The following is a 13,159-nucleotide window of genomic DNA, read 5'->3' on the forward strand; positions in this document are numbered from 1 at the left end:
ATTCTTGAATAGCCTCCACAGGGAAAAAAACATGAGGCTTTACGCAAAGAAACCAAAATGGGATTCTTCTTTGGCACAGAATTGGAATCCACCCGAGGAGCTCCCAGCATTGCCAAAGTCTGGGCAATCAGTGCTGGCAGTTCATCTCTATGAAAGAAGCACAACATCATTCTATATGGTTCTAGTCCCGGAGGAATTTCCCCATTGTCCAGGGAATCGGGATCGGCCTCAGCCTAGTCATTCGTTCCATCTGGATACTTATTGGGAAGGCCTACTGCCGAACTAGGAGTACGTCTGTGCTGTACCAGGCTACAGCTCTGTCCTGGCAGGTTTGGACTGAGCTGAGGACTGTGCCTGAAGAAAAGATTGCAACCCTTGAAAAAAATTCTACCCAAGAAAAGGCAGATCTATGCCAAAACCATGAGGCACTCGTGCTGTGGACACTGAGCCTCCGTCCCCCATTGATGAACCAGTTAAGGGAGTTCCAATAGCAGGCATCCCTCCTGACATATCTTTCCTCAGAATCTCATCAGGCAGGGAAGAACCAGGCTTAGTAAAATCAAAGGACGATAAATCTCCCTGAGCCTCTAAACAATGCTGCCACAAGATCAGCTAAGTCCATGCCAGCTGAAAAACCAGCTACCGGACCAAGGCAGTCATCTGAGGGACCATGGAAATCACTTCAGGAATTCTCAACTGGGAGAGGGACCATTTGGTATCACCACAGGAGAGCGGAGCAAACAATTTTCCTTTTATTTCTCCTTCTAAAATCTGAAGCAATTCCCTGTAGGGAGATGCACGTACACCATCTGCTGGAGACAGACAATACTGGCAGGCTGATGTCACTGCAGGAGTATATATACTGCGACATTAGTTTGCTCCATCTCTATCTGCTGGAAGAGGTGCATAGCCCACTGGTCCTGAATCCATCTGTCTATTTATTTATTTATTTAAATTCTTTTACTATACCGATACTCAAGACTAGGTCTTATCGTACCGGTTTACAATAGAACAAGGGGAAACCACCTTGTCTACATGCTACAGACAAGGGGAAACCACCTTGTCTACATGCTATGAAACTGAAATTTCAATTGCGCAAGGCCATGTACTTTCATAGGACTTGCTAGCCCCCTGTGGTTCAAACTTCAAAACGAAGCCTAGAGAAGTGGCGACAGATGTAATTAAGAAGTGCTGCTTTCTTCCTGCAGGTAGGAGGTATAAGATTATCAAAGAACAAGGTTTCCCAAAGCACAACACCAAGGGTCGTCACCCTCATTAACCACCTCCCCTCTCAGGTACAGACCTGGCCATAGCACTCTGCCCTTATATCTATGTTTCCACACATCTGGTTCCTGACTCAATTGTTTTGAGAAATTATGATCTTCACTGAAAAGAGACTGTCTCTTGGCCACACAGTGGCACATCATGATTTTTTTACCACTAACTACGCTGTTATGCAAGAGAGATGGAACCAATGGTATTGCTTTGTGCTGATTACTGAAACCAGTCTGTTTAGCATTATACCGTATAGAGCTCTATATAAATGTAAGACATCAAAATGTGTTACTGCATTCTCCGATTCCTGTGGTGCCCACTCCAGATTCAGTACATGGAAGAAATTCAATAATAAGGTGGTGGTGTGGCCTAATGGTCAGAGCAGAATTCTCAACACTGTTCTGTTCACAACTTGTTCTCGTGCTGAATGTCTGACAATAAGAAAGCGATTCAATCTGCCATGCCTCACTTTTCCCAGAGATAATTAGGAAACAGTGTTATCCCTCCTTTCTCCCCTCAAGCCTTTAGAAGTCTCCTACAGTTCGGGCACCTATACTGGTAGCAAAAGATTTCACAGGAAAGGTTTGTTTCAGAAGTTTTAAACTATAATGCATACTAGGATCATATCTGGATAAAAGGCACAAGGGATATTAAAACTCTCACTATGTTCTTAATACTATTTTTGAATTTGAATTTTATGGTGTTATGGATGTTCCTTAAGGGGCCTGATGTACTAAGGAGAAAATGTTTAGTGCATCTGGCCCTAAGTCTACACTGAACATAAACAACTAAGTATCAATTTCTTCCTTCTTCCCATCTAAATGAAACAAAACCACTTAGGAGTACAATATCTGCACTGCAAACTTTGTTGTGTTAATGTTACTGCTCTCACTGCTGTATTAAGTTATGTTTCAGCAGTTCTCAACCCTATTCTGGAGGCACGCCTAACTGGTTTGGTTTTGGTATTTGCATGAGCCCCATGCGTGTATGCAGATCTCTCCCGTGCATCCTTATGGTGGCTCATCCCAAAAGCCAAGCCAGTAAGGCATGCCTACAGGGCAGAATAGAGAACCACAATTCTAGAACACCACCAGCCTGCCCACTTACCACAAGGCTAATGAACGGAAGCAAAGGATCAGGCAACCCCAATGTGATTCTCATGCCCCTACCTCACTTGTGACTTTACCCCTTTACCCATCCCTGCGCTCATAACTTCAACCATCATCTCTCTGGGGCAAGCATACCGCAGTTATGAACCTGATGCCGGAGCGGCACCGTCAGATGATTCTATATAACACATCAGTATTTCAATGGTTCGGTGCGTCAGATAGCCACGTAACTGTTTGCAAACATTTACAACAGAGACTTACCCCCGCTGGCATACTCCATTACTAAATAAAGTGTCTTCTCCGTTTCGATAACTTCAAATAACTTTACTGAAAGAAAACAAGAGGGCTAAAAAAGACTGGAAACGGTGCTAAAGTGAGACGTTCAAATTCAAGAAAGGCAAATCTCTCTCAGAAATGTAAAACTGTTATAAAGCTGGATGAACGTTCTTTGCACTTTTCTGAAAAGACCGTTTGCTTCGTGCACTGGAATGGTCCAAGAATCAAAACAATTTACTCCTGTGTTTCCCAAACCCGTTCCTGGAGGCTCACGTATCCAGTTGGGTTTACAGGATTGCCACAATGAATATGCATCAGTTAGATTTGCATACAATGGGTCTCCAATGTATGCAAATCTCTCACAAGCATATTCATTATGGATACCCTAAAAACCCCACTGGTTAGGTGTTCTTCCAGGAGAGGCTTGGGAAACACTGTATTACTCTCCACAGAACTAGGCAACTACAACTACAAAACACACCATTGTTCACTTTTGGTATAAATATTTGACTTAGCCAACACTTTCAATTTAAAACAAAATGGTCCCATCTCACTCTCAACTTTAATTGCAATAGAATAATCCAAGACTGTCCCCCACTACATGCAGTAACATTTCTCATTTTAACACCACAAAAGTAGGCTAACGTTCAACCAGTCAAACCATCAGAACTGATATGGTCTGAGTGACTGACTTGCCCTTGGATTATAATTCAGGCAAGCGTGATTTCCCTTGTGCTTCTCATATATGAGAACTGCAGAGTGACGAGGTTCTAGTATTGTGAACCAAGGACAGGAGACTACAGTTCTCATTTCACAATTTTCTGGCTCCCCTGGAAATGGCTTTTAGTGCTAGAGTCCAAATCTTCAAATTGCAAGCTTTAAGACATGCTACTGGTAGTGGAATCCAAAATAATGAGGAATGTTGACAAGTTTTTAATTTTTTAAATAAGATATCTGCAATGTACCATAAATGGCAACATGCAAACCTTACACATGGCAAAAACAATCCAAATGGCATACGTTGTTTGAGTTGATCACCCACAAGGAAGCTCTTGGAAAGCTATTTATTTCTCACGTCATTCATAAAGATGAAAGGTCTTCTAGTAGGAACTTATTGCAGGTACCTTTGAATGCTAATAATAATTACAAGGGTTTGTGCTTTTTCTTATGTCTCTGTAAAAAAGAGGAACTCTTCACCTGAACAAATTCCCTCGCAAGTGGATAATCGATTTTAGAAAGCAGTTAAAAGTCATATTTAGAGAGGCATTTGGATGTTTATTGTTTACTGCATTGTGAGTTATAATCTTATAACTGAATGTGAATATTTCTATTCATCTCCACGGCTGCACATTTTTGGTTTGGAAGCTGCAGATAAGTCATTAAATAAATAAAAATAAAGATGCACTTGGAGTTACGGAGGTCAGTATTAAAAGATAAAAGTTTATAATCACTCCATATAACAAAAAAACAAAGACAGTTTTTGCCTTTTATTAAAATTAAAACAACGGAGATCTATTTAGATAGTCATTCCATCAAGGTTGCCTCTAAACGTCCTTCCACTGATTGAAAATTTTTAAAAAACGGGTTGCCACCCATTTCTTGAGGTTTTAGAAGTTCAAATACCCCCAAGAAAGAGAGTTTTACTAGGGCCATGAACATAACTATGGAGCAGACCCGATTACCCAAATGCATGCTGAAATAGTGAAGTTTTAACACATTTTCTGAAGGTCAGATAATTCTCTACTATTCAGAGCTCTTAAAAGGAGAGGTCTGCAAAAGGGCAGCTTTCTTTCACATATTGCTGACAGCATCTAAAATGGATTGGGAGCTTTTTATAGAGGGCGGGGATGCATGTTCTCCATTTTGTTGCTCTGTTTTTGATCATCTTCAAATGCAGGCTTGGAACAATGTCCTTGACATTGTGTGGAAGAAGTCTGCAAGGTTTGCCAAGTTGACTCCATGTTATCATAAGATTATTGTGATCCAGTCCTGGCTTTCTACCCACCATCTTCATGTATTCTTAAGGATAAAATATACCCAACACTGCTGCAATACCATAAAATGTCTCACTTTTCTGTCTCAGGTACTGTATCACAATTAGTAACATCGATGCCCTTTCCTTTATATTCACGTACAGCTCTTTTTAGTATCTGAAGGGCATCATGGGATTTTGGAAGCTATTAGAAACTCAGATGGAACAATTTCTCAAAAAACGCATTAAACTGGCACAAAAATTCCTAAAATGTAGGGTAAGGTGTTTCACTTATGTTTTTACATTTGTGAGTTTTCACTTCTACACAATTTCAAAACAAGCAGCAGCATTTTTATTTCATAGAGATTTAATGTCATAAACTGTCATATAAATATTTTAAGCTTTGACCAATATACTGTGAATGCAGCACGTTTCTGAAAGAATTCTAGGCACTTTTTCTTTGGCTTTTGGCTAGAGTAGGCAGAATATAAAAACAAAGTTAATTAGGGGTCATATTTAACAAAATCCTACACCCACACAGAAAACCCCATTCTAAGCTAAGAACTGCTAAAGAGATGACAATCCAGGCCATACACGAAAAAATAACTCCTACCTATATTTGGATGATTCAGTATCTTCATTATTCGAACTTCTCGAAATAACTGCAAGACAAAACATTAGTAACCAGTCACTTTCAAGCATAAGTATTTCACAGCTGAAGGATAGAACATTGGAGCAAAAGTTATTTACCTAAAATTACTGTACTACAGCTTACACTTTCCCCAGAACAAAACCAAATGCCATAGTAATTGATGAAAAATAGATCAACTTTGAAGACCATTTGATACAGTGGCACAGTGAAGGATGCACAAGCAAATGGAAAACACAGAAATAAAGATGAAACCATACACGAGTCAATGATTTGTTTCATGAAATGAAATGGAGAGTCATGATAAATGGCTTTGGTTTTTAGTGGAAAGGGGTACATGAAGACTCACGCTAGGCCTGGCAATGTGCAAATTATATACCAGTGACTTAGAGAGGTATGCAGATAACCAGGCAAAACAAAATTTGAAGATGACAACAGAATAGGTGATGTAGATAAAATGGAGATCATGTCATCGTTTCAACAAGAGTGCAACAGATTGAATTAAATGGGCTGAAAGATGGCTTGTGAGATTCACTGTTGCTAAGTAAAATGTGATGCATATAAGGATTATTTCTTTCCTAAACTATGCTGCATAAAACCAGAAGTTATATACAGAACCAATGGAGCCTGCTTTCCGAAATGCATACACACTAGGCATGTGCACACCCACAACTGATCCTGAAAATTTGGAATGGATTGAATGCGAAAACAAAACATTACTGGTGGCATAATTGCACTTATTTGGGGAATACAAGGATTCCCCCCCCCCCCCAAATACCCTTTCTCTTGAGTATCTGGTGTGCACCAAATGCAAAACCAAAAAGTTATTAGGTGAAGTAAGTGCATTCATATTTGTGGAATTATGCATATACGCTGATTGAAAATAAAGGCCCTTTCATGATCCTTAACCACCTGACATTTCCTGAAAATTTGGTTATGGATCAGACAGTGGTGCAATTGTGCACACTTATTGTGAAATACATGAACTGCCCACAAAAAAACACCACTTTTATGATCCATGCAGACACTCTGACATGCATTGGTGTGCACTGGATAGAAACCCCCCAAAATTATTAGGTGGCATAACTGCAGGCACATATTCATGAAATATGTGGCTCATAAAAAAAACCCTGTCATGATCCTTGTGCTCCTCTTAATGTTAAAATTTGGTGTGAACTGAATGCAGAACAGAGGCCAAACAAAAAAGTGATTAGGGAAGTACAACTGCATTCAAGGATCCAGAAAAAATGCCCATGTCAGACTCTTCTTGCCCGCAAACATCAGTAGAAGAATAGGAAAGTTATTGGTGGGGGGAGACACACACACAGCGTGCTCACATAACTCTCTCTCCTTTTCGAAAGTAGGCTAAAGGTCTGTAATGCTGAGATGGATTTATGTGTAACTCCAACCCCCCGCCCCCCCCCCCCCAAAAAAAACAGGTTTTTTGTTTTTTTTTACAATGTCCATGCCTAACAATCACAGAAAAAAGCCACTATGCTGTTCAAATGGCTAACCTCCTACTCAAGAGAAGAGTAAAACAATATATTTATTATTTCATTCTTGTAAAAATATTACATCATTTGGATCACTATTATCCTAACGCTTAGGCGGTTAGGCAGTGGTTTATCCGTTAGAATAATAGTGATTCAAATGATGTAATATTTTTACAAGAATGAAATAATAAATATATTGTTTTACTCTTCCCTTGAGTAGGAGGTTAAAAAAAAAAACATGGATCATAGTATATATCAAAAAAATGAAAAAAAAAAATCTATAACGGGGAGGGGGCAAACAATTCAAAGAAACTAAATTCTAAACCAAGTGATGAAAATCTAAAACAATCAAACTATTTAATATTAAGGAGGGTATCATACCATGTGTACTCTACTGCACATTTGCTTCTTGTCCATAAATGTACTCCTCTACTTTTCAAAATATTTTTGAAAATATTGGAAATCCGTACTGAGTGAGTATGGAATGACCACTTCAATGGATCAGAAGCCTTCCACCTTCTACTGAGTTTTCAAAAGTCTAACTAAGATATCTAACAGGAGCAGGATTAGACAAGAAGAGCATGATAAGGAGACCCACACAACGAAAGGCTGAAAACCGGCAAATATTTGTGGAAATAAAACACTGTAAAGAAAACGTATCTGTAGGAAACCACAAAGACAGACTTAAGGGGGAGCCAACCTGTTGGCAAGAGAAATCATGCCGCACATACTCAATGAAAGCATGAATAAAGCTCTAGAAGTTTTTAAGGAAGAGATTTGGCCAAGGGCTCTGTTGATGGCATCCCCACTTGTGGGGAATACTATATTGCTTGACCTTGTAGAAAATGCTTTTCTCAGACAGAGTAGTGGACACCTGGAGAAAACATCACCAGTGAAGGTGATAGGACCAGAAACAGTGGTAGAATTCAAGTATGCACGAGACAAAGGCACCTTAGTGGCAGAGGGAGAAAGCAGAACCTGAAACAGGTGCTCTCTGAGGGCAGCAGAACACATAGTCCTCACCCAAGGGTAATGCCAGCCAATGAAGACTGAGTTGGCACTTCTTTCAAGGCTTGAGGATGATAATGAAGAAAAGGGTGTATTGTGTCTGTGGAACCCTGACCTTAGGCGAGATTGGCTTTGTCTGTAGGGAAGAGCCCTGCAGGTTCTCGCTGACAGCAGGCGGACCCAGGCGAAGCAGAGACCGGACAGGAGCTTCACCTTTACTAGCCCACATTCCTCTCTGGTTGAACCTTTGGGTGCCAGGGCCAGCAGGACTTCGGCGAGGGTCTCTGCAGATGACTGGAGACGTGGTCTGGGGCCAGGCAACGGTCGTAGGCAGGCGGTGAGTAGACGTGTCGGGATCTGGGCAAAGGTCAGAGGCAGGCAGCAGTCAGACACATGCACATTCCAAGCAGGGGTCAAAAACAGGGTATCATCTGAGAGAGAGGAAGAAGAACGGATAGGGCTGAGGCAGACAGGCAACATGGGAGCACGCCGGGCAGACGAGGATTAGGGCAGGCAGAGACAAAGACTTGAACAGGCTTGGAAAAACACTTGGTAGCTGGACCTGTTGCTGAGGTGAGTTGCTTCTGGGGAGCTGCCTTTATATAAAGTAGTGCTGATAACGTCATCTCTAGGGGCTGCGGGAACTTTCCCACCATGGTCTCTTTAAATGCTGGCAGGTGATTCATGCACCTACGGAGAAGCACAGTGCGGGCAGCGTCCTGCCACGTGTTAAGCTGGTCGCATCTCACCGCATCGGAGCTAGGCATCCTGCCACATGGTGAGCTGGCAGCATTTTGCTGCATCGGGGAGCGGTGCGGCTGGGCCAGGCACTGAAGTAAGGATGGTGGTTCGTGGGATTAGTACACGGACCACCAAACACAACAGGGTGCTTAGGGGAACGGAAGTTAGTACCCTTAACCAGAAGGCATGGGTGATTGCTACGCTTAACCAATTAGTCTTAATGTTTTAGGCACAATCGTAGCATCAATCTCCGCTTTGACGGCTGGACGGGAAAAAAAGGATATTGGATTCTTAAGACAGTGAACGCTGGCCCCTGACTTTTATAGTGGGAGGTACTAATACGCTGTTGTTAGGGATAACACTTCTACGGCCAAGTTCAAAAGCAAAGAACATTAAAGCAGTGTTGTCTGAATTACCAGGAAGGCTACTCACCATGTAAAATGTTGCAGAAAAAGTGTTATGGGTTTGACAATTGTTTCTAAGTATACCGTTCTTAACATAAGGCATGGGGGTAACTTGCACAGAGCAGCAGTTGCTGCTACGGGAAGCTTGCTAGGCAGACTGAATGGACCATTTGGTCTTTTTCTGTTGACAATACTATGTTATGTTACTAAGCTCAACACTTTTTAAAAATGTTCTTCTGAGCCAGACTTCCCACCTGAGTTTTGACCAAAGCTATAGAATTTCAGAACCAACTTCTAAGGGAGGAGGTTAAAATTATGAGGACCATGTTTCCTGCTGCCCTCAGTGAACACCTATTACGGTAATTCAGCTTTCGCCAAAGACAAGCAGGCTACATCAGTCATCACACATGGGAATTCCTAGCTACAGGTTGCTCCTGAATAAAAGGGAGAAAATAACCATAAGGCCCATGGGCAAATACGAGTATATTTTTTCTGGCAATGAGCCATTTTATTTCCTTTTTATTAACAAGGCAACCTGGAAATCAAAAGAATAGGCCCTAGAGGGAATGGAGTTTGCTTTGCAGATCTCTTCGTGGTCTACTGATGCTCCCATGGTTATAACACGATGAGCCTTCTTATGCTCATCTAAAGTCAGGCCTGCCTGGATATAACAGAAAGCACAGTTGCTTACCTGTAACAGGTGTTCTCCTAGGACAGAAGGATGCTAGTCCTCACATATGGGTGACATCATCAGATTGAGCCCAGCATTAGAAACTTTGACTGGCAGTCTGAGCATGCCCAGCCTGCCGCTATCTGCACATCCACGCGAGGTCCCCCTTCAGTCTCGTAACATAGCAAAAATACGAGCGAGAAAAATAACACAACAAACTAAAGGTGAATCCAACATCGTAAGGAGGTGAGCGGGATTCTTGAGGACTAACATCCTGCTGTCCTAGGAGAACACTTGTTACAGGTAAGCAACTGCGCTTTCTCCTAGGACAATCAGGATGGTAGTCCTCACATGTGGGGGATTACAGAGCTCCAGACTGCCCCATGTGATCAGATGGACCCACCGTAGCCGAACAAGGCGCCAACGGGCACAACACAACTGTGGCACTGTGGAAAAACAGGGACAGTCTGGCCCCACAGAAAGCACGATGAAAACAGTTGGGTTCAAGACTGGAATAGATTGCAGAGGACAGACTGGCCAAAAGCGTTGTCCTGGTGACTATCCCTGTCAAGAGAGTAGTGAGCCGCGAATGTGTGGAGAGAAGTCTAGGTCACGGCCCTGCAGATTTCGGCGACAGGGACTGCACGCAGATAGGCCACTGACACCGCCATAGTCTGACACAGAGTGAGCCTCACCCCTGCCTGCTCGTAGCAATGCAATCCGCTAGCCAGTTGGATAGGGTCTGCTTCCCCATTGCTGCTCCCAGCCTATTGGTGTCAAAAGACACAAAGAGCTGGGTTGACTGTCTATGATCCCAAGTAGAAAGCGAGCACCCGCTTGCAGTCCAGGGTGTAAAGAGTACGTTGCCCCGGGTGAGAATGAGGCCGTGGGAAGAACGTGGGAAGGATGATTGACTGGTTGATGTGGAAAGCAGTCACCACCTTTGGCAGAAATTTTGAATGCATGCGCAGCACCACACAATCATGGAAGAACTTCATGTAGGGAGCGTACGTAACCAGGGCCTGGATCTCACTGACCCTGCGAGCAGAAGTGATCACCACCAGGAACATAAGTTTCCAGGTGAGGAACTTCAGGTCACAGGATTTGAGAGGCTCGAGCGGATACCGCATGAGCCTCGCCAGGACAGCATTGAGATCCCAGGGGTTGCCAGCGGGCGAAGTGGGTGCTTCAGTTGAACCAGGCTCCGCATGGAACGTCCAACCAGTGGCTGGACTGAACTGGGCGCTCCAGTGACCCCGTGGTGGTAGGCGCTGAGGGCTCTGAGGTGTACTCTGACCGAGATGGTTTGGAGGCCAGACTCGGACAGGTGCCACAGATAATCCAGCAGGCGGGGGAGCGGGCAGGAGTCCGTGGCCCCCGCACCAGGTGGAGAAACGCTTTCACGCTTCCACTTCGAGCTGTAAGATCTCAGAGTGGAAGATTTCCGGGATTCAATCAAGACCCTGGAAACACCATCCGAGAGCCTCAAGGGCTGGAGGATCATGCACTCAACAGGCTCGGGTGGCACAGGATGCCCTGGTTCTGCGATAGGAGGTTGGGGGCCGTCCCCAGTGGAACCAGTGCACTCATAAACAGGTCCTAGAGCAGAGGAAACCACACCTGCCTTTGCCAGGAGGCTGCCATCAGGATCATGGTCCCCCGTCCTCTTGCAGCTTCGCCAGAGTCCTCGAGAGAAGTGGAATAGGGAGATATGCATACATGAGACCTTGTCCCCAGTGAAGGGAGAATGCGTCGCAGGCCAGACAGTCCTTCCCTGGAATCAGGGAGCAGAAGATGCTCAACTTGTGGTTGCGGGGAGAGACGACCAGGTCCATGTCTGGCGCGCCCCAGCTTTGGAATAGGTCGGCTGCTACCGCCGGGCTCAGGGACCACTTGTGTGGCTGGAAGGACCGGCTGAGGTGGTCTGCCAACATGTTCAGGTGGCTTGCTAGGTAGGTGGCTCATAGATACATCCCCTTGGAGAGGGCCCAATTCCAGACCTGATTCGCTTCCTGGCAGAGGGAGAAGGAGCCCATACCTCCCTGCTTGTTGATGTACCACATCACCACCTGGTTTGTCCCTTCTGATGAGGATGACCTTGGAGGACAGCCTTTCCTGGAAGGCCCACAAGGCGTACCAGATCATCCGCAGCTCCAGGAAGTTTATCTGGCAGCGGGACTCAACTGCAGTCCAAAGGCCCTGGGTATGCAGGCCGTCCGTTTGTGCCCCCCACCCCTGAGGCAAGGCATCAGTGGTGAGGGTCATCTGGGGTGGTGTGAACTGGAATGGAAGTCCGATTTCCAGATTGAACAGGACCTTCCATCAGGTCAGGGAGAGATGAAGAGGGTCTGTGATCGTCACCAGCGCCTCCAGATTCTGGGATGCCTGCCACCACTGGAACCGCAAGGCCCACTGCAGGTCCCTCATGCGGATGAGGGCCAAGGGAGTCATATGGACCGAGACCGCAATGTGGCCCAGCAGGTGGAGCAGCAGACGGGCCGGTACCTTCTTTCTGTTGCAAACGAGGATAGCCAGCGAGGAGAGGGCGACCGCTCAATCCCTGGGCAGATAAACTTTTGCTTGTGCCGTATTCAACCTGGTGCCGATAAAGTCCAGTCGTGTAGACTGATTGAGATGTGACTTAGGGAAGTTGATAACGAATCCCAAGATCTATAAGGGCTGAACCAACAAGGCCAGAGCTTGACAGCTCTGGATTGCAAACTGGCTAAAAGACAGGAAACAGAGAGTAGGATTAAATGGGCAATTTCTCAGTGGAAGGGAGTGGACAGTGGAGTGCCTCAGGGATCTGTGTTGGGACCCTTACTTTTTCAATATATTTATAAATGATCTGGAAAGAAATACGACGAGTGAGATAATCAAATTTGCAGATGACACAAAATTGTTCAGAGTAGTTAAATCACAAGCAGATTGTGATAAATTGCAGGAAGACCTTGTGAGACTGGAAAATTGGGCATCCAAATGGCAGATGAAATTTAATGTGGATAAGTGCAAGGTGATGCATATAGGGAAAAATAACCCATGCTATAATTACACAATGTTGGGTTCCATATTAGGTGCTACAACCCAAGAAAGAGATCTAGGTGTCATAGTGGATAACACATTGAATCATCGGTACAGTGTTGCTGCGGCAGTCAAAAAGCAAACAGAATGTTGGGAATTATTAGAAAAGGAATGGTGAATAAAACGGAAAATGTCATAATGCCTCTGTATCGCTCCATGGTGAGACCGCACCTTGAATACTGTGTACAATTCTGGTCGCCGCATCTCAAAAAAGATATAATTGCGATGGAGAAGGTACAGAGAAGGGCTACCAAAATGATGAGGGGAATGGAACAACTCCCCTATGAGGAAAGACTAAAGAGGTTAGGACTTTTCAGTTTGGAGAAGAGACGACTGAGGGGGGATATGATAGAGGTGTTAAAATCATGAGAGGTCTAGAACGGGTAGATGTGAATTGGTTATTTACTCTTTCGGATAGTAGAAGACTAAGGGGCACTCCATGAAGTTAGCATGGGGCACATTTAAAACTAATCGGAGAAAG

At 44.2% G+C, this 13,159-nt stretch overlaps 1 protein-coding gene across 5 annotated transcripts in view; it reads right to left on the reverse strand.

The window, feature by feature from the left end:
- Positions 1–13,159, reverse strand: part of MARK1 (microtubule affinity regulating kinase 1) — a 387,182-nt gene that overhangs the window by 156,526 nt on the left and 217,497 nt on the right. For 4 of the 5 annotated variants that reach the window (XM_029593165.1, XM_029593162.1, XM_029593164.1 and 1 more), the window contains exons 4-5: positions 5,246–5,294; positions 2,646–2,711 (exon numbers count right to left, since the gene is read on the reverse strand). In XM_029593165.1, the coding sequence (XP_029449025.1) occupies positions 2,646–2,711; positions 5,246–5,294 (115 nt within the window). Of the gene's footprint in view, positions 1–2,645; positions 2,712–5,245; positions 5,295–7,897; positions 8,111–13,159 lie in introns of those variants that run through there. The other variant, XM_029593166.1, reaches the window with a different exon arrangement.

This window comes from Rhinatrema bivittatum, chromosome 3 (assembly GCF_901001135.1).
Source record: "Rhinatrema bivittatum chromosome 3, aRhiBiv1.1, whole genome shotgun sequence".
NCBI classification, from domain to species: Eukaryota; Metazoa; Chordata; class Amphibia; order Gymnophiona; family Rhinatrematidae; genus Rhinatrema; species Rhinatrema bivittatum.